This window comes from Drosophila ananassae, chromosome 3L (genome assembly GCF_017639315.1).
Source record: "Drosophila ananassae strain 14024-0371.13 chromosome 3L, ASM1763931v2, whole genome shotgun sequence".
NCBI classification, from domain to species: Eukaryota; Metazoa; Arthropoda; class Insecta; order Diptera; family Drosophilidae; genus Drosophila; species Drosophila ananassae.
In genome coordinates this window covers 8643771-8671117 of record NC_057929.1, presented here as the reverse complement: position 1 = coordinate 8671117, position 27347 = coordinate 8643771, and the positions used below count along the sequence as shown (strand labels likewise).

The 27347-nt window shown below is 44.2% G+C and overlaps 1 protein-coding gene across 4 annotated transcripts in view; it reads left to right on the top strand.

Annotated features, from left to right (window-relative positions):
* The first annotated feature begins 3536 nt into the window (after positions 1–3536).
* LOC6494671 (myb-like protein V) overlaps positions 3537–27347 on the top strand; it is a 34359-nt gene continuing 10548 nt past the window's right edge. For 2 of the 4 annotated variants that reach the window (XM_014907423.3, XM_014907424.3), the window contains exons 1-4: positions 3537–4147; positions 11055–11836; positions 21996–22197; positions 25390–25458. In XM_014907423.3, coding sequence (XP_014762909.1) covers positions 11802–11836; positions 21996–22197; positions 25390–25458 — 306 coding nt within the window. In that variant the 5' untranslated portion in view covers positions 3537–4147; positions 11055–11801. The remainder of the gene's footprint in view (positions 4148–11054; positions 11837–21995; positions 22198–25389; positions 25459–27347) is intronic. The other 2 variants (XM_014907422.3, XM_014907425.3) reach the window with 1 other exon arrangement.

Genomic DNA, 27347 nt, shown 5'->3' with positions numbered 1-27347 from the left:
ACGTACCTTTTTTTTATAGTTACATGGAAGTCTCTATCCTGGGAATGCAGTTTGCATTTAATTACCTGAACAAGCGGCAGAAACACAAGTGCATACATCTAATTATGGTTAAGTGCCAGCTACTGGCACGCATTGTATGCTAATTTATGTAAATCTGGCCACAAATCATATCAATTCCACTTGCAGTTAATTGCACTTCGAGGCGCCCCATTCCCCTACACAAAAAAAATGTTTTATTTAAAAACAGCATTAAATTAGCAGCAAGTGCAGCATAAATTTCACACCGAAGATATACCGACCAAAGTGCGTTCCCAGGGCAATTCACTTGGCTGAATCCATTGTCTCCCCCTGTCTTTTTTTTTCTTGTGGCTCGGTGGGGGTTTGGGGCATGCAGCATCGGTGGGGCAGACACAAAGAAAATCCCAGCTAAGTTCGCTAAACCCAAACAGCGGCAGAGGCATCGGCAACACAAACAATAACAAGGGGAGTATCTGTATCCTAGGGACCAGACAAAGGACGAACAGTCTCTGGCTAAAGTGAAAGAAAAGTTAAGACCCTGGAAAAGGGATCAACTTAGAAGTAATAAAATATTTGTCCATGTCTTTTAAGGCACGTTAGCTATGTATTTGATGAAATAAGAATTACTATTTTATGTTTTGTACATTATTTCTTTCTCTGTATTATTTGCATCCTTTCAGAACTGTGTTTATCAAACAGAAGTCGCAGTCATCTCCGGTGTTTATGTTTGCTTATTCTCCGGGAGGGAGTGGCTTCACCTGACCCGAAGGTTGCTCCTATTCAAATATTCCATAGCTCAGCATGGCAATTGCTCACTTGGGCGCAGTTTGACCCCCTCCTTTCCTGGATCCCCTTGCTCCCTTGCTATCTCTCTAGGTTAAAAAACTCATTAGGCAAATCCTTGGGCGACGGAAATTAAATAAAATCCTATTAGGCGCTCTATTTGCTGCCCTGTCAGTGGGAGGGAGATGCGGTCTGGAATAGCTCCGCACTTAATTTATGGCCACGCATTTCTTTCCCGTTACGACATTTCAGCACAGCCCCAAATCTAATTATGATAGATAGCACCACCACCCCCAAGCACCCGCACAGCACTCGCCCTACAAATTCCCCTGGAAGAACTCTCGGCGACGGTGCAGGTGCATTCCGTCACTTGGCCGGGTGTCAACCGCGAAATCTGCCTTAATGAAGATGGCCGAAATGGGAGGATTGCAGAGCAGGACGAGGGGTGTGTTGGATGGATACAGGGAGATTTCTGAAGAGCATCACATCTTAACACATTGATGATCAAAAGAATCGGAATATGCTTTGATTTCAGATCTCCCTTTTTGCATCTTCATACTTCCGCATGCTTTTTTTCGTTTTTCTTTGAGAGTAAATTAGTTTTTATTAAAAATAATGGTATAATCTGCATTCATGTGTATCATCATCATCTGCAAGGGGTTCCCCTATAAAAAAGCGCCATTTCCAGGTTTGTTCTTTTGGCCCCCTTGCGATAGCCGCAAATCTGCCAATTTATGTCCGATCTTGAAAGAGTGTACCATTTTGTGATCAGGGCTGCAAGTAGCTCCATTCCTCATCAAAAACATGGCTTAAATGCCATTTTTAATTTTTTCAAATTTTTTCAAGGGGTACCCCTATAAAAAAGCGCAATTTCCAAGTTTGTCCACTTGGCCCCCTTGCGATAGGCATATCACTGCCAATTTATGTCCGATCTTGAAGTAGGTTACCATTCTGTAATCAGCACTATAATGGTCATGTCACACTCAGCACAGGCCATATCCTTGCTAGTAACCACCGGATTCTTGATCGGAATACCTTATGCGATGGATAAATTCTGTATATGCTTCAAAATATACCACCTTTGATGCCCCTTGAAGATTTCTTTCCGCTTTTGCTATATGAATAAAAGCTTCTGGTAACCGATATCATTGTGAATTTTATCATTGAGGTGAAAGCAAACAAAGCCACGTCCTGAGCCAAAGGATGAGCTGGCCAAATGAAATTTTTCGACAATTTGGCAAATGTTAACTTTGCTAATTTGCATAAACCGCAGCCGCCACAAAAAAAGCAGAAGGAAGCCGTTAAGCCACCCCCAAGAAGGCAACGCAAATTATAGAAAACTGCTGGCAAATGCAACATTTGCAGAGGGGCTATGGGGGCCGGGTGGCGGGGTGTACTTGGGGCGGTGACGGCCAGACCAGACCAGACGACGACCAACTGACTGAGTCCTGTTGGATCCTGGCGGCTCACTTTCACTGAACGACTCGACCGTAATCCCCAGCGAGGGCTGCCAGACACGTGCACCCGGCCCGGCAATTTGAGTGTCTGTGTGTGAGTGTTTCTGCGCTTGTGAGTGTGACAGTGTCGGTGTGTGGGTGTTTGGACTAAGGACTAACGAAGGACGATCCGAGGAGGGCTAGACTAAAAAACATTAAAACACTACAAATTATAAAAATATAAAGTGAGACAAAAAAAAACATAAATTTGAATTTATTTTTTAGAAACAGTAATTATATTACAACTGCATTTTATAAACTTTATTAAACTAATAATAAAAATATTGGATTTATTCATTTTTCTCAGTGCATTTTAGCCACAAACTGTAATGCAATGTTGGCACACCCCGCGTTTCCTCTTCAGGCGGAAGTCTATGCGATAATGATGGATTGTTTACAACAATGCAAGGGTCCTGCGCCAGGACCAACCTTCCTCCTGCCGCCCACCGCCTCAAAGAAACATTTTCTAGCCACGAATTGTGTGCATTTGAGCGTGTCGCTATTGTGAATTTTGAATAAGTTTTTGGCTAAATGATTTGATTATGCCCGAAAGGGGAATCCCACCAAGGGGGAGGGGTGTGGTATGCGCCGAAAAGGGTGTTTAGCTTCTTCTGTTGGCGGCTAATGAGCTAAGGGTTATTAAACCTTTTCAAAGCCATTATGGCCACAAGCCGCAGATGTATTATTTGTATCTTATACGGGCGTTCCACTAGTCTACGTACTAAGCCAGGCAGTCTTCTACCAAGTTGGCCAATTCTTCTCACTCCTCTCGGACTTGGCCGAGAGCAACCACCACTCTCTCTCAGTAGCTGTCAGCTGTTTTAACAGCGGCGATTTCGAGCTCTGTTAACTGTTCTCTCTCGCGCTGGTAACGGTAAGATTTTGTATCTCGTAAATGTTGAGTGTCTCTTATACGTACGTATCTCGCAAATACCGTGCCTCATGAATGCATTTTAAAGCCGGCTTCTAAGTCAGCTGTTTTTACAGCGTCTTTAGCAGAGAACCTAAATCACTTTAAGATTTATTTATTTAATTTCTATCTATGGAATTCTAAATAATATAAATATTAAACTCAGTTTATGTGGAATAGTTTCTAGAAAATTTAAACTGAAATCTTCTAAAAACTCAATAACATTATCAACTATTCTTCAGCCCTCTCTCTCTCTCGCTCTCGTTGTCTCTCTCTGCTTACAGTTTGTATCTCGTATACGATTCGTATCTCGTAGATACTTCGTATATAATACGTATCCGTATACAGAGAGCTGCGGAATAGTGCGCCTGAAAAGAACGACTGCCAGTCAGTATTCATTCACATATTTTTCTCGGGCTGCACGGTTGCAGAGCGGACGATTGGGAAAAGTTACGGTTGGAAAAGCGGAAAACGGAGCGATTGCCTCGCAGTGAGCGGTCTATACGGTTCTCCATGACGCGTTCGCCTTTCGCCCGGCTTTCGATGCCGCTTGCTGTTTGAATTGGCCAAACACCAGGAGTGCTGAGTGTGTCGCGGGTGTGCGGATGTGCGGCTGCGGCTAAACATAATTTTTGCGCGTTCGCTGCTGCGTTGACAGCTGCAGAGCTGCAGCAAAAAGTGGAGAAAAAAAAAAGCTGAAAAGTGCAAAAGAGAAACGGCAGACAGCAAAACAAACAGCCAGCAAACAAAGCAGGCAGAAGCCAATACGAAACGAAACAAACCTCGAAAACCCACACACACCTGCTGCCTGTTGTCCGGACGTGGTGTTAGTGTTAGTGTTTTGGTCCAGAAGGCCAAAAAGTGCAAGCAGGATAGCTTTCGGTGTGATTTTTCGGCGCCAGAGAGGGCCACCCGGGCCACCCGAGCCACCCGAACAAGAGTAAGTTTCCTATCGCCCAAGTTCAATGACTTTGGCCAGACTTAATGAGTTCCACCTCCACCCTTTTGAACCCGGCCGAGCCATACGCTCCCTGATAACAACAGGCGACAAAAACCCATTTACATATAATTATCTCGGCTCTGGCCCCCTCTATCTACCCATCTACCCATCTTTGTCACCAGCCCTACAGTTGGTGTTCTATAATTTAGACTCCAAGTCACTCAATTATAATCAGAATCTTTTAAAGAGTCTATAGGAAGTCTATAGGAAGAGTTCTTTATACCAAAGTTTTACTGTAATTATCACAGTCCTCTCGATCGGCGACTAATATGTTAATTTAAGCAGCTGTTGGCAGCGTTTTGTTGTGTTTATTTGCTCTGTTTCCCGAAATGAACTTGTCAATTGCTCAATGATTGCCGTCAATTATCAGTGTCATCGATGCTATCTCTCTGACTTGGCCAGATAACCGGCCAGCGATAGCGATAACAAATGCCAAGCTAGCGATACTTTGGACTTCTTGCGGAAAGGAGGAAAAAGTAGCCTAGTAGCCATATCGGATGGTTTCCACTTTCCAATCAGTCCGATTCCGTTGCCTTGCACAATTTTCTGGGATCGGTATTACGTATGCGTAATAATATTGCGCATACGCCACATGGCGCCCCGTCGATAAGAGCCCCGAATGGTTATTGCTTATTGAATTTCGGTTTGTCATTGATTCAATTAATAATCCCAATGGGAATGATTGGGGAATTGTTGATTTCTGGTAGCCGAAGCAGCCATCAACTTCAGTTTCGCAATCCTAATGGCTTCAATGAGTAATGGGCAAAAATGGGCTGCATTTCTTTTGATAAGATTAGGCCGAACTCGATACTGCGGGAATTATTAATGAATTTCCAACAAGCCCAGCGAAATGCCGATGGTTCATTGTACAAACATTCCCGAAAGAAAACCAAAAAAGCGAAAGCAATGGTGGGGAGAACTCTTCTCCAACCTTGGAATTATGCAACTTTAGCGCCGATTGCCATAAAGAAAACTCCACACCGAAAACGTGGCTGGGACTGTAATTTCTAGCATTTTAATTATGGCTGTTGCCACAACAATCATAATGGGTTTACCATTACCTTTCCCAGGTACGGTGCCCCTCCCGCCGTCCCAAAGCCAAAAAGAAACAACTGGCGCAATTTTCACGCACGTGCTGCCGCCACAGAAACCGGAAGCTAATAGGTGCGCCTGCGTCCGCCTAAGGTGTGCGTGTGTGCCTTATTTTTTAGAAAACATGACTACACATGTAGCAAATTATTTGATTTGCATAATGAATAAAGACACCTAGCACCGGACTTGCCAAAGGATTACATGCAAGATAGCCTTCCCAAGTTGTGCCACGAAAATGGCAAAAGTTCTCAGGCTTTAAAGACATATTTTAAAGGCATTTGTTCCGGAAACACATGACATATTCGAGTTAAATATTTCTTTATATTAGGCCGCAGAAATTGGCTGTCAACAGAACCACAGGAAGTCGCCGAAAAAACAAAACAAAAAGAGGTACTAAAGAAACCCCCCGTGGGTGGGGGAGTAGTGGAGTAGAGACTTCTCGTGTCGCTGGGAAATAAATAAACCCACCGCTGGGTTAGCTGCTCCACATAACCTGACATTTGCATACGCATATGGATGAGGGGGCGGACAGAAATGGGAGGGGTTGGGGAGGGGGGGGCAAGTACCCGTAGGTGGTGGCGCTATCCCAGTTATATATCTTAACTACCTAACTTCATTCTGGGCCGAAAGTCTGCCCGAATGTCTGCCCATTTCGGAGTTGACAACGCAAACACATCGCCCATAACCATATCTCATTTGGGCTCATATCATAAATTCCTTGAGGAAGAGCCGGGTGATGTGATGGAGATATGGAGAGCTGGTGTACCGGGATATGCTAGATATACGATGGTAGCATATACTTGTATATATGCATATGGGAGAGTAAATTGTAGTTGTTGACTCCGTACTATTCCATGGGGCACAATCTTGTGGCATTAACCATTTGCAGGCACGCACTAATTTTTTTCTCTTCGCCTCGTTTTTTTTTCATCGTATTTGTTATTTTGTCTGTTTTTCTGCTTTTTAAGCTTTGTGCTTTTTTTGTTGGTGTTATTCAAAAGTCAGCGACATGCTGGCCAAGTTTAGTTTAGGGCACGTTTGGCATTTTATGGTAATTTGCTTTATGCTGTTTCTCTTTATTTAAATTAAGGTTTTATATGAATTTTAAGCACGGCAAGGTTAGTTTGGCACCTTTTCTCGGGCCCATTTTACGGTCAACAACAATTGAAATCAACACTTTGTTGTCTCGCTCTGGTATCTGGTATCTGGTCTCCGAGCGATACAAATGTATCTTTTCATTGTGTCTAAGCTTTTGTTTGCTTCTGGCTTTGGCTTTTGCAATCTACTACTAGTGCGTTAGCCAGCAACTTGCCGAACTGGTTCTGATTCAAAAATTCATAACACAAACATCGGCCACATCCTACTTGGCAACACCTTCCTGCCACCGCCTCAGCACCCCCTCTGGCGTTCTTAATTTTTTGGCAACAGAGAACTTTTGTCGCCTGGCCTGGTGTTTCTCAAACCGGTAACCCCAAAGACACCCATATACCACCGATGTATTTACTGAATGATGTTGAAGCTAATGCCGATGGTGTCATGTGTGTCTCTTTGCTTTTTGCCTTGCGGTTTCACTTTATTTGGCTTTTGGCCACTTCCTGGGGCTCTTAATTGGTTATTTCATTTCATTATTCAATTTGCTACTTAATACAATTACTCTCTGTCCACCACTCACAATGGCAATCTTTTGAGCCAGCTTATGTTACTCCAATTTACGCTAATTACCCTGGCAAATAATGAGGCTTCCGCTGCTGCCATCAGCATCGAAATTTTATGGCCATCATTGCCACAAAGCCTCCTCGCTATCAGTCTCTTATCTCCGGCTAATCTGCCAGAAATCCATGAATATATATTCTGCTTCCAAAAGTGCGGAATCTGTACTGAAACCATGACATAGTTTCTGCCGACTGCCGCATTTTTGGGTCTTAGGGCTCAAGATAAAGCCACCGAACGGAGGAAAGTGGGTGGGGTAGTAAGTGGTGCTCCATGGTAGAGACTGTAAATCGGCTCCCTGGCATAAATGTGTTTACATTTTCCAGCCAGCTTACCATTGAGACATCACTAGAACCTAGATAGTGAAAAAATATACTAAAAAAACCTATAAATCTATGAAGGGATCAGGGTTCGAACTCGGGTTCGAAAAACTCATAAAAACGCTAAGTAGTAATTGGTCTGTTTTCTCTTTCATGAAAATATAGAACACTGTTTTTATTTTAAATATTAGTTCCCTTACTTGGTCATAAGGAAATTGGCAAATACCATTTTTAATTGGATTCTAAAAGTAGTTTATTTGAAGCACATTTAAGAGCTCTTCACTCGTTCCAACATCGTTTCCCGTTCCCAGGCGCAACACACCTGTATTTCCCGCCCTTACACCTGTCATCGAGAGGATTTCCGTAGTTGTTTTTGTAGCCATCCCCTCTCGCTCCGCCCCTGCCTCTGAGCTCAGCTGGCACTTCAATAAAAGTTGAAATTGAGCTGAAGCCAGGAACTAAAAACCAGGAACCAGAAACCTTTCCTGCAAACCAGGCGAGCTAACAATTCCCCTATCGAAGTTTTATGGGTTAAATGTGAACTTTTATTGGCATTTATTATGGTTGGCACTTGAATGATCGGAGGAGGGGGCTGGGCAGGGTTGGGGGCTGGGCAGGGTTGGGGGCTGGGGAAAGTTTACTTGTCAGTTTTCGCAGGGAATGTAAATTTGATTGCATTTCACTCGATTAACCATCAAACTGGCTAAAGAAAAACAAACAGCGGGGCCAGGAGAATTTACACAGCCATTTCAAACTAATTGGACAACTGCAAGTCAGAAAACAAAACATAAAATTCTAGACCAAAAGCGCTGACAACTCGGATGTGTATCTACGCATCTGCAAGATACACACTCCTGCCGGCCGGCCGGCTGGGGCATATTTTTTGGGTGGTCGCGGTCATGTACGTAGTCATAAAACATATTTTTCACAGATTTATGATTTGTTTATTTTGCGCTCTCATTTCTCGATTTGCGATATTCGCGGTTTGCCTCCAACACCGGAGGCGGTCGGAGGGGTGGGGCACGGTGGCAGCCAACTTGGCGACACATTCAGCAAAAAAAAAATTATGAAGTGGATTACCGAGGAAAGCCAGAGGATGCCGCCGCATCTTTCCCATATTGGCATAAATGCTTATTGGTCTTCTGGCGGAGCAGAAGTGCGTGCCTTCGGCGAGTCGCTGAGTCTGCGGATCCGTCGGGCTTATGTTTAATTATAAATCCCGTTACTCGGTCCGAGACAAACAAGACCAAAGGGTCGGTGGGGCATCCTCAAGGGGGGCGGTGGCTGGAAGGGGAAAAAGGAGTTGCAGCTGCTGCTTCGTTTATGGGCAGCCAAGCAACTCGAGCCAAAATCAGCCAGCCATCCCCATCAGCGACTCGTCATCGGCGCGGCATCAGTTGGTGCAACATCCACCCCCTCCCCACCCCCTCGTTTCTGGGTTGCAAGTTGCAACGACGTGCCCAAATTGCATTTGCATTCAAGTTATGTGCGCTAATTTCACGTTATGAAATTTTTATTTCGCACATTTGCTCGTCGCAATTTTCCTGCCTCGTTTTTCATCTTTCGGAAGGCAAAATTGCGTATATGTTTTCGTATTCTGGCTCACAGAGAGAAAAATATGATCAGAAATCGGCCATCAAATCTATAGATACTCTGATCTGGGCCATGTCAACAGCATGTGTTTGAAAAGGGGTAACAAAATAAATTATTTAATTTACTATTAAACTAGATACAATGTTTGGGAGATCTTTTCTCCCTCTGTAGGCCTTAAAATGGTTCTATCCTTAGGGTAACTCTAATGAATTCTATTAAGAAATCATCTTTATTGCTTCTGTTCCTATGGTTCCTATGGTGTTGTAGCAACAAAGGAGAAGCTGGCAAATTCCTTAGCCAGTTGAACGGGGATTGTTCTCTAATCTAGTGGCATGTAGATAATGGATACTGGGTGACAACACCTCCATCCCAACGCCCTCCCCCAGACAGACACTCTATGAAATGCGAGCAACTCTTTTGTTGTCCAATCTGGAGGCGTTGGGTCTTGGATTTCACTTGCCGATGAGAAGAGTGCAAAGTAATCAGTAAGCTGCAGCTGAAAACCAGAAACAGACACAGAAACAGGCACAGTAATCATAATAGGCAGCCACTTGTAGGCCTCGAGTGTTGGTAAAAAGCGTTTTGTATCTGTCAGATACAATGGGCCATAAATCAGTGGAGTTGCACTATTTCTGTTTTTGGGGGAAACTTTTGATATTTTGATGGGGAATGGCGGAGAATGGATCCAGAAGCACTGTTTTGCGGTGGTAATTGCACGCTCGCTGAAGCGTATCGTATGCTGCAGGTTTCCGTTCCGTTCCCCGCCGTTCATTCAGGGGAAAATGGGAAAGCGGTGGAAAAGCTGGAAGAAAAGGGGGAAAAAAAATAGAAGTGGGAATGACCCGAAATAGCGGCGCAACCAAATGCGGAACATGAGGCGTAACAAGGGCGACTGGAGACAGGAACCACGGGGGGAGCCAGTGTTCCACGGGCTGTACGTGCTGCAATCTCCAATAGATACAGTACGCGGCAACAGATACAGATACAGATACAAAATGCCACCGCGTGCGTGAGAAGTTCCAAGTTGCAAGCTCTCACTAGCAACTTGCCAGGAAAATATATACTTCCACAGAGAGAAAAAAAAAGTAAAGAGTAAAATAAAAAAAAAACATGCTCTTTGTCATGCTTGGCCAGCAGTGTTTGGATCTTGTGGCAGTATCTGTTGCTCCCGCTGCTGCTGGTGCTGCTGCCTCGCACTCTCGTATGTGAGCCAAGTGCACGGCCCGAAACTGTAACCAAATACGCCATTAGCACACGGAGTAGGGAATAGGGTAGAGGAGGCCCAAAAGAACAGAGGGCCATAATTACATCTGCATCCGTTCTGGCTGGGGGTCACACACAGATTGAGGCCATGATTGATGTTACCCATTCGGTTCCGGAGGAACAGAGGCGAGAATCACAGTGGAGTCCACCTTATCTCCCATTAAATGCCAGACATTTCCCAGTCCCAGTCCCAGTCCCACTCCCAGTCCCCACTACTTGGAGTTCTGCAAATTTTTGTTCACTTCCATCAAATTTTCAGACCATAAATCTTTGTTTCTGCGGGCCTATGGCCACAGAAACAGTTGTCTTCTCCCCAAATGGAGGCTTAAGGAGTTCTCTGGCGGCATTTAATTAGAAATCTCGTTAGGCAGGCAACACCATTAAAAGTTGGACCGCAGAAAATCATAAGAAAACATTAATTTACGCTTTAAAGGGGTACTACGTCTATTTGTGGTCGGTTGGTCATAAAATGGGGATTTCAATAAGCACTCAACACCTTAAAGTCGTAAAGAAAAACTTGATTAATAGGTGAGATTATGGGGGCATGGTCGAGTCTAGTTAGACTATCTATTTCTTGGGTAACTAATCCCATAACCTTTACAAATGACACACATCTATGTGTTTTTTTTTGCGGAGCAAGAATTACGACACCCTGGCTGCTGTAACTTCTTATAAGCCGGACCCTAAAAATTCGATTCGCTCCGTCTTGTTGGCAGCAAATGCCTTGAATTTGTCACTCGACACGTCAATTACATAAATCGCTAATGGCCCACCCGACCCTACCCGATCCGATTCGACTTTTCCCCCTTGTTGTCCATACACAAAATGAATTTGAAAATAATGTGTGAATTTCTTCTGCTTCGTTTCAGCTCCCAAAACCAAAAAAAAAAACGGAAAAAAATAAAGAAATACAGACCAGACCCGTAAATCGAAACCCGATGGGATTGTCAACATGGAGCTGCAAAGTGAATGAAAATATCTTTGGGGCGGAAAAGTGTGTGTGCCGCGGAGCATGTGCGTCGTCTGGATTGGGAAATGTGCACCGTTCCCGATCGCAGCTGAGGATTATTGATTCCGTCGAATTACGGATTGCACAATCCACGATCCATCCACGAGTACGAGTGTGTTTTTGAAAATAAATCTCCTCCGCGTATTGCAGCTGCCTACTTAGGCTAATTGATTTTCATTTCGTTATTTTTTGTGTGTGCTGTTTTTTGTTTGTCCCCCTACCTCCTCGATTGTTTGTTAACTGGTTTGTTTGTTAGCCTCTTGCAATGAGGCGTCCTAAAGCTGCCAATGACAAAAACAACAACTACATCAACTCGCCAAATGAACAGCAGCAGAAGCTACCGAAACAAAAACAAATACCAGTACTAGTACATGAAGTGAAGCTGCGCGACAATTGCGTGCCTCGTTTTAGCTGTTTTTTTAATTAATTTTAAGTGTTGCCCTTTTTGCCGTGACCGAAAAAGATAGCAACAATCTAAAAAGAAAGAGAGAGAGAGAGAGGAGAAAGCCCTCCGGAAATCGGCAATTTAATTTACAATACAACATTAGTACGGAACATAAAAGCGGATAAAGCCAGCGACGACCCATCCAGCAAGGGAGCTACGAAAATGTTCGCGGGAATAAGGAAACGCCTGGCACGCAAGTAAGTCACCAGAAGAAATTAATCCACACAGTGGAAAATAATTGGGGGTGTTTCTTAGAAATACTTAGGAACCAAAAAGGAAACACACCATCTTCAAATACTATCCTTTTTGGCCTAAAAATTCTCAGAGTGTACTGACCCATTCTTGGCCCCCCCAAAGACGATTATGTCCAGCAGCAGCTTTTATGTGTTTCCTTCTTTCTTTCTTTATCAGAGCTGCCCTTCTGGGCCACTTCTTCCCTTTTGGCCCAATTCCTTCGTTAATGACTGTCGCGATAAAGGTCATTGGTCGCGGAGGTAGTTCCTTTTTTTTTAGAGGACGGGCCTTGGATGGTTTTCTTTTTCAATTTGCAAAATCGCTGACAAAAAAAGTTGGGATCGCTGCAATGGCTAAAGTTACTTTTGTATAATTAATTTCTGGCAACTTACAAAGCCTGCAACTCCGGCCCCACTCCCCAATATCCGAAGGCCATGATTTTGCTGATTTTGTGGCGACCAGTCATCAGTCATCGTCATCATTATTATAATGATTTTTTGAAGTAGTGATTGTTGTTGTTGCGTTAAATGAGCCAATTAGTTTAAAATCTTTATTATTAGTTGATTGCTGGAAGTCCGGACCGGTTTCGTTTTTAGCCAAAAGCTAAAAATTGAATAATGCTCGAATGCGATTCGAATTTCGAGTTCGGGTTCGAGTTTGGCTCGCGGCCCATTACTTCTCCACTACAAAAATTAGCAGACCGGGCAATCAAAAAGCCATCTGCCGGAATGATTTTCGTGGGAAAAGCTAAGACTGGCCACGAAGCCACGAAGACAAATGAAAGTTAGGGGCACTCGGAGGTTCAATCTTCTTTTGGGGGAAAAAAATAGCAACCTCTATACACCAGAATAGAATAGAAACTGGTAGTTGGTGACTCCTTGTCGACCATCACTGGTGGCCTTTCTTGTTTGCCAGTCATGATGTGATAATTATTACAGAAAAGTGCAGTCGAATGCCTTTTAGCACTTAGCAGTGACACGCCCCCAGCCCTGGAGTGGCTGTGGAGTGCGGATGATAACTAATGCCCCAAACACAGCTCAGTGGCACCCATGAACCCAGGTGCTAAAAACACCTGTGCAAATAGAAACCCCAAAAGCCCAAAAGCACCTTGTAGGTGGAACTCTCATTTACATATATAGAAGGGGTCTCTGTCTGCTTGTATTTCGGTCGGTGTTCGGTAAAGGCCCGAAACCTTTAAGATCTCTTGTGTTTTCGAGGCCCACACATGAAAAATGTTCGTTTAGAAACGCCTGCGATGCCTTTTCGCCTCTCAGCCCCTGCAGTCAGCGCCCTCCCCTCCTAACATGGCAATCAAGCGCGACTAAAGCTAAAAATAATTACACAAAAAACACATAACACACTTTATTAAGCACTAAACATTTTGATGGGCTGGGATGTGGGCTACAAAAGTCGGATGAAGCCAAGTGCAGCTGCAGACAGTGCACTGGAGGAAAAGTATGGTGATTAAATTGAATTTAATTAGTCAGGATTATGGGTTTTTTAATTAAAAAGTTAAATATTAGCAGCCAAAATGACTCAATACCAAAGGTAGAGCTTCGACTTGCACCCTCTACAGCTTAGACTATGTGATACCTGGTACTGTGCCATTATTTCTCTCTGTAAACAGTAGATACGTGCTCACAGAAACTTAAAAACTAAAGTCATTGGGATTTATTATGCCTATGTGTGCCTGAGAGTTCAAGATACATTAATGTTGCTCAAAACATACAGCCACTGGATGCCTAATTATGATTGATACGGGAACCGCATACGACCCACGATGGTCAGACGAGAACAAGACATATATCCGCCGGCAGTTTCTTCATTCTCAATTTCGAGCCCCTGTTCTCATTGTTTCCCGCCGCCTGTTTTGCGGGGGTTGGGTTAGTTATCAAAAGTATCTTTTACATCTCAACGTTGCGCATGTGCCTGGCTTTTATGGGTTAAAGGAAATGTGGTGCAACAAAGCATGAGGCGACGGCAGTGGGAACTTACTGTTATGTAGGCTACATCATACCCCCCACCGTCTTCCGCAATTTCCAGCTTAGATTACAATACAAAATAGACCAAGGCAAGGGCTTCTCGGCACGGCAAGGCAGCCTCGGGGGCTGTTGCGGCAATTAGCGGAAATGCGCATCTGAAAAGTTTTCGTGATACATAGTTTTTGATAAAAACAACCTAAAAACTCCTACCCTTGTTCCAGTTTTGCAAACTGGGAGGAAGGTTTATCCAACCATAAGTGTCTGTCATATTTGTCTGGGATTGGAGTTTACTTAGCTAAATGACAACAAACGGACAAATTGATCGACTGATAGACCACACCCCGGGTAACCGGGATGGGTGAGAGCTTTTCTATTAGACTCGCAACCCCATGGGCCAGGGCAACGCTCATAAATGCGCCATTAGTGCCTAACAAACGCATCTCCCCAAACTCCATCTCTTGGCCACTTGGCCATAAAAGCGAATCCCTCCGCCTCCAGCTCCTTCTCCTCATGGGGCGTGTGGACTGTGAAAAAATATAGGAGAATGAAAATAAAAACACCCACCACCGCCAGGCAGAGGCATTCATTGCACACAACAAAAGAAAATGCCATTTTATGCATTTCAAGTGCGTCGTCTGCCTCCACTACTATCTACCATCTACCATCTGAATGTTACTTCCCTCTATGGGTCTGAAGTGAGGGTATTCCGTGTATCAGTGCCAGTGTCTGTTTGTGATGGGCGTCTTCATCCCACTCCCCATCTTCAGCTCCATCCCGCACTTCGTATGTGTCACAAAAACTAAAGTGTCAATTCCATCATAAGCCAAAGTGGCGCACATATCGCATATCTGGCTTGCATCGCTCAGAGATCTCCGGAAAAAAAATGAGGGCCGAGATGACGAAGGCGACAGACGACAGACGACAGACAGGCCAAGAAAAAGAAAATTATTGAACAATTTCACAATCAGAAAAAATAAAAGCGATACGAGTGGAGGAAAGAAAGCCAGAAAATTACAATTGCACTCGTATCATGTGTGCCATATGTTCAGGTTCCCAACGAAGCTGCAAATACTCTGTAACTTGATAGCCAAGCTAATTGAATTCTAATTTGAAACTCACCCAACAACTGGCCAAATCACTTCTATAAATAACACTTTAATAATAACTACACTTTACTGCCTGATAGTAAGCGTTTAGATTTGCATTCTAACAAGTTTGTTTTATATTTCCCGCCATAACCTTGGCATCTGCACTCGGCGTTAATTTTAATTTGTTTTAAACTTAGGGAGTCTTTAACAGTGTAAAATTAATAAAAACATCAGACTTAATCCGCACCCCTTCGAACGGAATGGATTTTGACAGCAGACATGCTTCCACAAAGACGCTGCCTGCCATGCCCCATCTCGTGTCGCCGCATCCCGTCTTGGCGGCATTTTCACTTTGGGTGCGACAACTGCACCGCCACGCGGCGGTCGCGATAATGATGAATACCTTTTTAATGAGCGGCTGACACATGCAGATGCCAGCGATGTCAGCCAGCGATTTATCATCTGGAATATGGGGGAAGCAGGAGCAGGGAGCTGGTAGCTGGTATCTGGGAGCAGCAAGATCTTGGGAGCAAGAGCAGGGAGCTTCCAGATCCTCCCGACTCGCATTCCCTGATGCGTGGAATGACCCTAACCTACCCCAGTTCAGCTCAGTTGATTGCCAACTATTGTGCGTTCAATTCCGTTATTGGGCTCTGACATGCAGGGTGCACTGGCTCGGAAAATTCACTGCCACTAGCCAGGCACGCAGGCACTGAGAGAAATGAATGAAATATGTAGGCCTTTCCATCAATAATTATATTTAAATATAAATGTCAGTTAAATCGAATATTCCCTCAGTGTATTTTTATATTCAGGCATTCCACATGAAATGAATTATTCCCTGCCATAGTTTCCGTACTTGCCACACCGTCCTGCCCCCATCCCAGCCGCCCCATTGCCATTTAGCAGCTGACCGTACTTGCTTTCTAATTAAAAGTTTGCCCTTAACGTTTGCTTTAAACGCAAGCCAGCGCGTTTTTTGGGTTGGGTCAGGGAGCTGGAGAATTCCAGTGGGTGGGGCCAGACCTCGAGACCCCCGAACCCCAAAACCATCAGACTCAAGACCCCAGATCCCAAAAACCCCACCCCAAATGGTCGGCGTTTTACAGCCAAATGAACTATGTGTTGTGTGCCATTGTGTGCTGGGATGGGATGGGGCCAGCGAAAATGTTTGTTGATAAATAGAATTTGTATGTGGGTATGTGTGTGTGTTTATGGCCGTGAGGTGGGTGGTAGGGCGACAGGTGCCATGGCCCCAATGCGTTATCTGGCCAACGACAGCGGATATGGCCTATTGAGCCAGTGTTTATGGGTCATTAGGGTGCGTGGAGCGAGTTGCCAGGCACTTCGCCAGTATACGATATTGTTGAAAATATTTTTTCGGGGAACCGCCATTATTCGGCTTGGGTCCTCTAATTAACATGCCGTTGTCCTTGAAGTGAGAGCGATACTGATCGCTTCCGCTCGGCCGAGTGCCAATCAAAAATCTGCATGCGAAACAGCCGTGAGTTTGAGGAGCGGCTTTGGCTAAAGCGTGGCATGCAAATAACTTTCTAAAGCGAATGGCTGCACCTTGACGGCTTCCTTTAAAGAGGGAGCAACTACACTGAGAGGAAAGAGTGTCTACTTATTGGTAATACCTGGTAGTGATCTCTGGAAAGTATCTCAGATATGAGATAGACTGTTTCTCCAAGTGCATGGATATGCAAATCCATTGGCCAACATCGGCCTCTGGGCCTGTCAATCAGCGTGGGGAGGTCTCCCAGGTGTTTGGCCAGGTAAGCAGTAAGTGTCCACTTGACTTCCGTTTCGTGTTGGCTGTGCTCCTTGGGCTCGCTCCTTCCCGGAATCAGACGTGACACACGGCACCGCACGGATGGCTTTAATCTATTGCATTTGGCCAGTAGTATTTACATGGCCAGTCAGCCAGCCAGCCAGCTATTCGGGCCCTTGTTTATATTTGCATAAATATTTACACATGGGAGCCGGCAGGCAAGCCTCCAGATGTGTTTGTGGCTTTTTGCTTTGGGCCTTTGGCTTTTGGCGCCTCTTGAATGGGCCCAATTGAATGGGCCATACCTATTCCCCGCCCTTGGAGATAGGGGATTAATCGGATATATTCCCGAGATCACTCGATCTCATTTCGATTCGGCAACATGGCACTCAATTATGTCGTCGTAATTTCCTGTTCAAGCACAATTATTTGATGCTTATCGCCAGTCGCTTTTTAACCATATTTGGTTGGCTCATATTCGAGGCCTGTATAATAAATCTCCTCCGAGCCGACTTGTCGTCAAATTATGCAAATTTCCAGTGTGGGTTGTGGATCAAACTGCCGGAGAGTGTGTGGCACGGGGGGGACTTACATGTCTACCTCAAGATTTGGGTCATCACCGTATCGATAGCATCAGTGCCGGAGAGAAAAGAGTGTTGAAATGAGATGCAACTACTCGCATTTCTCATCACGCCCACGACTCTTGAAGTCTGACGCTGGGAAACAATGCAATAACTACTTAGCTGGGCCCCTCCGAAAAGCCCTCCGATGCAGATGCATCCATCCACTTTTGGCCTCTTGTTTGACTTTGCCTAACACTTTGGAGCAATATGTGTGTGCCTTCTAAAAAGTGGGAGCCTAATGCGAAGCTAGTGATGCCCAGTTTCTGGAGCTCTATTACACTTTTGTCTTTAAACTAATTGGCCGGGAATTATAATGTGTCAACTGGGAGTAGGAAAAAGTTGTTAAACTCAAAAATAATAACCACTCTTCAGGGGATCTTGATGGCTATCTCATTCCCGATCTGGGGCCATTAAAAGATCTACATCTGACGTGAAAATAGCTGCAGTTGGTTGGCAGCACTGAATTAAGACCCCATTCTAATGTAAACAGACAGAAAAGCGACACGCCTATTTGGGTTATATGGATGGTATGGTATGGTATGTTGTCGGATTTGTTTCAAGCTCTGCGAAATGGGTTATGCTGCTGGGGCCCTTTGGCGAGCAAACACAAAGCCTCTGTGTCCGGGCCGGCGAGTGGCAGCTAGAGGGTTAACCTGAGTGACAGGGAGGCAGCATGGAGAACAGAAGAACAGTGTGTTCGCCGGAGCGTGGAGTGCACTAAGCGAGGATTTATAACGGAAGCTTAGCCCGTACGCCGGCTCATGAATAAATTAACAACAAGAGCGTAGAAATCCACACAAACAGACATAGTTACGGAATATATGCATATATGTTTCCATGTAACGGCTCTCAGCTTGTAGAACAACAAACACGCCCCCTAGCTCTATCAGATATACTTGGGTACTTCCCAGTTTAGACCGTGAGAGACAGCAGCGATTAAAATCGATCTCAAGACTCATAAATTATGCAGTTTTTACAAACAAATTGCTCAGTAGATCGTAAAAGAGCTACATGGGAAATGGGGGTAGAGTCAGATCGGGAAAAGGGGTTACTACTCAAATATTTTAGAGCAGAAGCTCCACTTTTTTACGTATATTTATTCCATCAAAAATCTCTAAAGAAAAAGAAAACTTCTATTACAATACTGACTTCCTTAAAGTGTTGCCTACTTTTTGACGTTCTTCTTGCAGGGTAGAGGTTCTAAACTCTCATATTAATCCCAAAAAATAACTTTATTTTTGCCCAAAACTACAGAAATATTCTGTGAATTCATTTGTCTTTCTGTTTGTTCTTAAAATATAAAATATAATAGAGAAATTCCGACAGCAAAGACAAAAAAATAACTCTGCAAAGCTCCAAAGAAAATGCATCTCTAGGAATGCCACCTACAGTAGCTCGGGATTATATAAATAAATAAAACTTGGATTGCAGGAGGCTGCATCTGCGTGTGGTCAGTCTGTATTTCAGTTTGTCTTTCTGTTTCTGTTTCAGTTTCAGCTTTTTTTCCAGCTTTTTCAGCCCACGCCCACGCCCATGTCAGTGGGCACCCACAAGCGTAGTTGGACATTTGGACAGTTGGGGGGGCGGTTCGAGTTTTAACTTCGATTTTCAATATTCATGACAGGAGGAGTGGGAGAGAGCTATGGGAAGGGAGCCATGTTTCGAATGGACGTCGAAAATTATGGCAATTACTGCAGAGAACTGTAAATTATTTGCTCTGGCGACCTCATTGTCAACACACACTGGCACACTCGCTGAAATGCAAATGGCAATCGGCAGCGGCGTGTGTGTAAATATTCCCACATGCACTTTGCATCGCCCGTTTAATAATTCGATGTTTTTAATGGCAACTGACCGGCAGTAGGCAGCGTTAAATTATCGCCAAATTGCTTGAAGATTTGGGTTAAGTTTTCTGTTCTTTTTTCAAGGAGTTCAAGTACACATCTGAATTAGTAGTATTTCTGTTCTAATTACCAATCGTTTGAGTTAAAATCCGCTTAAGCTTTCGAGTTCTTTATCTTGGCATTCTGAGAGTACAATTATGCGGCCTGGCTTATCGGCGTGAGCCCAGTCAGACCTCATAATTATGCCCTCTTACAAATCGCTCTTGAAAGACCCCGCCGAGACTGAAGAACTTCAGAGCAGGGCAGAAGGGAAAATCGGTAGTAAGCGCCTTATGCGGCTTATTTGTAGGTCGTATAATACGGAATCCCCTCCACCGAGAGTGCCACTTGCTTTATTTTATTTACTTTTTATACGCATTTGTGCAATATTTATTTTTATGCCAATTGCAATGGGCAGTGATAAGCGCTGGACAGCGGATGAGAAGCCGAGAATCCGGTGGAGTAGCAGCCGGCGGTGGAATCCGGCGGGGGTCGATGGAGACGAGCAGCGACAGCGGAAATTTATGGTCGTCGCATAAAACGCATAATCAGTAAACGAATGTGCCACAAAGGCGGAAAAAAGACCAAGAACCGTAGCTGGTCCGGGGTTAGGGGTTGGAGCTGGAGTTGGGGGGACTTGGGGGCTTAACCGAATGACCGACGGATAGGGAATCGCTGTAGCATTCTGCCATAGTAGCACAATTCCCCATTTGGAGCTATCAGTCGGCCATTCGACGGAAAGAGCGCCAATGGAAATGCAAATTCAAGCAAAACTTGTGCGTAACTTATGGCTCCTGTATGGAGGCACTTAAAGAAATTTAGGAGTATTAAACTTTAGAATTTATTATTTTATAAAGCTCTAAAAAGGTATGAGGTATTTTCAGAACTTTATGATAAACTGTCTTAGATACCTCATAATATCTTTCAGTAACATGATTGAAATTCTAAAGGGTAGCGCCTAGTGTAGTTTATGGGATAGTATTGTTATCCATTTCATAGATACCCCTCTATTTTTCTCTCTGTACTTGTTATGCACACATTAGCTTGATGAGTCAGTGCTAAATTGGTCCGTCTCTGAAAGTGCAACGCTTGCACTTTGCACCTTGCCGCCTTCGGCACTTTTTCACTGTCAATTGATTGGATTGGGGAGGGGGCTATGCCGCACGAAAGTGGCAACAACGAAGCAGCACTAGCACTAGCTAGCAGCAGCATCAGCTTTAATTAAAGCCCTGTAATGTCATTAGCTGGCCTTTTGACTTGCCGGCCCGGCCAGCTAATTAGGTTTGCATCTCCATCTAATGCAAGACCAGGAGTCTGGGACCGGGACCGGGAGTCGGAGATGGGAGATGGCTGATTCACTTGCACGCGATGTTTCACTTAATTACCAGCTGCCAATAGCCAGCTTGATAACAGTTAAATTGATTTTGATTGCTTTATTTGATGCCTATAAATCAAAAGAGGAATGGAAATTCTATGGGGCAGCACGTGGGCAGCAGAATCCCCGGGCTGGAAAACCGATACGCAGCGATATGGACACCGATATGGCGGCTCTATAAGTACTCCAATATATTTGTAGTTTTATATCCAATGGATGTATGGATATAACCAGTGCTCTGCCCACTTGTCCGGTGTCAACGTCAAACACGAAACGAAACATTTTGTGCGATTAGCTTGTAAGATTGTTTGCAGCTCTTTTTTTTTTTTGTTTTTTGTTTTTGTGGCCATTTATTCAACTGAAGTCTGCAACTCGATAGTTAGAGTTGGCCCAAACTGGATCCAGCAGCTGGACAACGCGGTGCACCGGGGCCAACGAGGGGCAGAAGTTAGCTCTCGGCTTAGATGTGAACGCAGACAAGCTGGCAAGCCAAAAAGCACACATTTTTTTCTTGATTTTTGGCCCACTCGTATGCCACTGAGTGGCAATTTTATCGAATTATTTGCACTTAGCTGCAAATTCAATTGGAAATAACGAGCGACTTTTCGTTGTTAGCAATGGGATGCGGACAGACTCGAGGATATGTCTACAATCATTGGTATAAGCATTGCTATGGTTGAGGTCCCTCTAGCCCCGGCCTCTGGTGGCGCCCCCCACAGCAGGTGATCCCATGCACTCCCATAAGCCATGGCTACGTCTCGCAAAAAAAAAAATAAAACTAAAACACAATTGATATCTTTGTGGCAGTCTATTTGGGTCGTGTCAAAAACAGCCGCAAGGTGGTAACCCCCATCAGTTGAAGTTAACTTGCATACAGTAAACATTGGTTAAGTGACTTACAGGTTGAGAAAAGGCTTACAATTCTTCAAGTATTTAATAATTTCTATATCTTAAATAATGTCTCTTAAAACTAAGCTCAGACTTTTGGCTAAAAACTATCTTTACCCATAAGTATTTCCTTTTTCTTCTTGTGTATTGCAACTATCTATTAAGATCGCTTTACAGACAGCCCCCATTAAGAGTGTGCCTTGGCATATACTTACTATACCCTGTAGCATATATTTTATGCATTGTGTAATTATTTTGGTCACTTGATATTTAGTTTTTTTTGTAAGCCTGGCGATAAGCCCGGAGATTGGAGCAATGGGAAATATTTTGACACTTCTTTATGGGGCAATCGAGAAATATGCCAGGCAGCTATGCTCTCGGCGATATGGAAACCACTTAGTAATCCACTTGCAACCACTGCCCACTTCCAGTGATTGGCCAACTTTCCGCTTTTATGTGTAACTCAAGAACCAGAGGAGTTAATAACCGTACTATTTCTGTTCTTTCAGGCAAAACGAGAAGGATTGCGATGAGGACGACAAGGACGATGTGCTCAGCATTATGCCGCCGCCTCCGAACTACATACAGATATCCCAGGGCAGGATCCAATTGGTCCATCAGCCGAGGACGCCCGTGGAATCGGAAGCGGGCACGTTGTCCCTGGAGCGGCCCAGCGGTGGCAGCACCTCCGGATCCGGTGGTTGTGATAAGGTGAGTTCTTGGCAAGTAGTCGGTATGGTATTGGTAATATCCTCGCTTTTGGCTAAAGAATAAAAAACAAAAGAGCACGTAGCGCTTTGGGATAAATATCTAGTAGACCCATCCAATTATAGACAATCAGCTCGAATCAAATCATAGCCCCTGTATATATATTGCCATAACCCCCTCATCACTGCCAACTAACTTTCGGCTCTTTGGTGTTTTTGAGTTGTTAACCCAATTTTCTCTTGGTGGGAATGGTGGGGAGTAGTACGGGTTAGAGTAGGGAAAGCAAAAAAGAGCAGCCAGCGCGCTTTCCTTTGTGTTTTTCTTTTCAGTTTTCAGTGTTTGGCGTGTGGAGAATTTTCCCAAGTGCGGCATGCAAACTGTCGGTGAAACAAACACCTTTGAACTCGGAGGTTGAACGAACACTTGAACTCGTTAACGTGCCATTCGAGACATCACATCACAGCGGCGTTCCAGAGATTGATGAAGTCACCCCCTTGGATCCCTTATGCCAAATGCCCTCTTGACATGCAAGTTGTGGGGGTCACGCCAAGACTCTGGAATTATTTTCCCGCCAATTTCCCTCCGTTTTCAACCTAATTGATCGCGTATAAATGTTGACAATTACCTGAATCAGAGTCCAGTAATTCCCAGGCAAGAGATCGTCTCTATATGCCGTAGTGTACTTGGTCGGGGTTCAGGGAATTCTCTCGCTGCCGTTTGCCACTCACGTTCCGACTTCCGTGACGTTTTAATAGCACTAAGTATGGCGCATGCGCAGCCTCGCCAGCCTCGGCAGCCACGGCAGCTAAAGCTGCAATCGCAGTTGATTTATGGTAGTTACAGGCCACCAGCCGATGGATGGATGCTCCATAAGCGACTGCAAATGAGCCGGGGAGCCAGCTGGCGGAGATTGCAGCTGAGAGATGCCCATGTAAATGGCAGTTGACGCGGTAATGCTTCCCAGAATCCGTTTGGTAGAGTCACGGCTCCGGCTAATTGAAACCACGAAACATCGTAGAAGTGTAAGAACGCGGCGGTTCAGTTGCGTGTATCGATTACCCAGGGTTATACCACACAGCTGGACACCACCAGCCACACCAGCCACCCACACACCCACTCACCAACTTGCCGAGAATTTGCCAAATGGCATCTCGATGGCTGCACTGCATCCAGGGCCTGTCATCAGAACCCAGTCACGTTCTCCTTTTTTCCATTTGCTGTATGCCCCACCATAAGTTGAGCCACCGCTGCTGTTGCAACTGTGCAGTTTTCGCACTGGCGACGACTGATTGAGGAGAGTTCAACGAACCGACTGCTATTTATTTGCTGTGTTTGTTCAGACTTCTCCAGCCCCCAGCCCCAGCCCCGGACTCATCGACTCACCAACTCACCGACTTCTCCCCGACTTCCCGATCTCTCTATGGGGCTTAGCTTCTGGCTCTGATTCTCCGATTCTCCGAGTCTGCAGCACATGCGCGACGCTCCGCCACACCAGCTGGAGGAGAATAGAGAATTCTATGGGTTGGCATTGTTGTCGCCGTCTCCATTTCATTGCCTGCATTAGCATATGGATATATGTATACCCATTTTAGCTATATTTGTTTACACAGGAAAGGATTTCCAACCAACATCCAACCAAGATACCTGAAACTAACAAGTAATGTGTTTTATATTAGATAGTTATGATTTCAGCAAGATCATGATGAAAAACTTCTCTCAATAGCTTGAATCCTCTTTTTCCAATCCTTATCCCTCGACCCTTATTTTTCTCAGTGCCTGTCTGGCTCTGCCACCTCGAGACTGGATAATTTCCTGCCACAAATCATGGCATTCAGTCTCATTCGCGTAGTTGGCCAAGTCTGTTTCTTTATATTTTTTTTGGCCATTCATAATCAAGCTCGGGGATCATAATCTTTATAAATTCTCTCTCGTTTCGGAAAGAACAACAAAAATCAATTTGTCTATTGCGCAAACTGCCCAAAAACAAAAAACTTTAAAGACAACCCATTTTCTTGAAGCTATAAAAAATATTTTTACAACTTCCACAACTAATATTAAGTGTTTAACAAAAACAGAAAACAACAAAATAGACAGAAAAGCAAAATAGTGTTTTACGAGCGACGGCGACACCCAGACTCTAGTCTTTTTGTCTCTTCCAGCCAACTATTGTATCTGTTGGCCATTTTTAGGCAGAGGAAACTTTGAAATTGCCATTTCCATTTCCTGTACATGCCCTCGTACACCTAGCCCGCCCTCTAATGACTTAATGTTGTATGTTTTATTATACCTAATATTATTTAAACCTGGTACTCGTTTGGACAGTTGTACTAAGTACTTGTATCTATAGATATCATTGAGGAACTATAGCTATATACCAATAGCTAGTCCATTGCACTGAAATAAAATAAGCCTATTATGAGGCATTTAATCTGTACGGCTATGACTTTTAATTTCTTGCGGTGTTTTCATGCCACAGTTCTTTGTGGCACGTCAGCCTTGCTCTCGGTGAATTATTGGCCATGCACACCTGCAACAACTTACCTGTTACCAGTGTCTGGGTACAGTCCCCCCCTAGACCCCTCTTCTCGCTCTCTGCAACTGCCCCAGACCTTTTCCATATCGCGTGCGGATTAAACCGAAACTTATTGTGCTTTTTTCTTGGTTGTTTGTTTGTTTGCTGCACTCGTTGCAATGTTGCATTCACTTGGAAAATCGGAATTGTGCCCAAAAGAGTTCAATGATTTGCTTTTTACACCTCGAATCTGTTTTCGAGTCAGTGACAAGATCGTAAATTAATTTCAATTGCATTTCGTTTTCTTTAACTGCCTTAATTATTTTTCTTTATTGCCGTTAAGAGGCTAAAAGGTAGCTTGTTTTTTGGTAAAACATTTAGGCTTATGCGGTTAACATTTGTATTTAATCATCTGCTTTTATTAAAACAGTAACTTGTAGAAAATAATAGAAATTGTAAAAACTATCTGATGGGCAGCTATAACTTGGCTTAAACACAAACACCCCCAACACTCACAAAAAACACCTCCATTGGTTCACTGGCCACATAAACACAACAAAATATATATAGCATTTGCACATTTCTAGATTTCTCATTTAACTTTTAGTTTTTGGGCATTTTTAGAGTTTGTTGAGCTGCTTCCTGAGTTTTTGGTTTTTTTCTGTTTTTTTGCTGTTTTGCAGGATGTGTTGGAGAAGCGGATGATTGAAGTTGAAGGCGCTCTGCTGCGTTTGCAGGAGGAGTTCCATAAAGTGAGTACTCTCGCCCGGAAATGGAGATACATTTCTATCCAGAAGATGCATGGTCACTTACCATCATAGTCGAGATGTTATGACCCCGGCCGGACATTACTCTCTAAATGAAGTTTGAATTTAATGTCGCCCGAGTTGGAATTGGGTTTTGGGGGTTGGGTTGTGGATTGTGGGATACGGCCGTTCCCCAAAACCATTTTAATTTCCTGTGCGGTCAGCGTGTGAGAGATTTTTGTTCGGGGCTGGTGGGCTGGTGGAGTCCGGACTCCCGAGGAGTACTACGTAGATGGGGAGGTCATTAATCGTGTTCAGTCGTTTGCGCTCAGTGCGGTTTATGTGGTCGGCCGGGCCACAAAGCCTGGCCGGGCCAACAAGGTCGCCTGGGTGGGCAATTAAAAGTTACAAGCTTAAATTACATGCATACGAGCGGAGCTGGCAGAGAATGTGCCACCAACATCAAATTAACCGTCAGTAAAATGATGTCAGGAGTCTACTTTAATCAAGACAATTCTTAATTCTGCAATTCCGGCCTATTCAAGAGCTTCTCTAGAATTTAAATGAAACATAAATAGTAAAGTGATTAGAATGAAAAGGTTATAACCCAGATACTTTTAGACATTTATTTGGCAAGAGTAAGAGCTATATCTTGGCAACTTCCTAGTCCCTTTCCAAGTTGCAGAAACTTTCCGTACAAGTATACCATTTCAAGTTTATTACCTACGGCGCACTCGATCAAAACTCTCAATGGCAAATCTCAATCTAAACTGTCGTCGCAACGGCCGTAGGATGCCCCTCGACGGGCCGTAAGAAAGTTTAATGGCCGGAACTTGCCGGCGGAAGGAGCTGGCTTGGCATACGCATTTCCGGCTTTAGGTAATTGAATTTGATAACAAAAAAAAAAAATGTGGAACGAACCAGAGCCCCGAAAACGAGTTAACTGCACAGAGTTTATGGTGTGAAAAGGAGCAGCGTGTGGCTCCAGCTTCACAGTGGCCTCCAGACCCACGTCCTAACTCACAGCCTAGCCCACCTCCTGCTCCACCCACTACCATTTTTGGCCAATGATTTCCGCAGCCAAATGGCCACCCGCTGCCTGCTTCTCTGCTTTCCACAGGAAGCGGCGGAGACAAAACGCGTCGAGAGGAAAAGTGCTTTTGGCCCTGTTCTCCTGCTTATTCTTTTTTTTCTTCCTTTCGGTTATGCTCTTTTCTGGTTTTGGCTCGTTCTGGCCATTGCCTGATTTTCTATGCTTTTGGCAGGCGGCCCAGCTTGCCGGCTAAATTTACGAGTATGGCCATGGCAGTGGCTCTCCCCCACCGCCCAGACCAGTGTCTTATCATCTGGCCCGGCTTGCTGCGCGGCCCATGCATGAGAATCCGATTACTGCACTTGGAAAATTATTGTAAGTTATTATTATAAATTATATTAAGTTTTGAGAAAAATTACTTAAGGCTTTAAAAGGGTTTATATATGCAGTGAAGAAAATAATTCGGAGGTATGGGGGATTAAATTATAGTTATTATAAGGACTGCCATTCAGATCTATTAGGAAGATAATATAGCTTATAGATTTTGTTTTATATTTTACTTAAAATGAAATCTTATTTTTGTATATAGTTCCAAATAGCAAAGTATTTTTTTCACTGTCTATATATTTTTCTTGATTTTTTTTTCCACTACATGGAGTAGAAAGGAGTTGTGGAGCTGGGGAGCTGGGAAGTTGGAATACATGAGCTACCGTTGCTTGGCTGTCCCAGCTTCCAGCTCCTTTGGCAATATTTCTGCACTTTATCTGTCTGTAAATAACGATTAACTATGCTGCTCCCTCAGCTGCTTTCGCCTCTACCGCCACTGTCCTTCGGTTTCACTTAGTCAAAGGATCTCCACCCA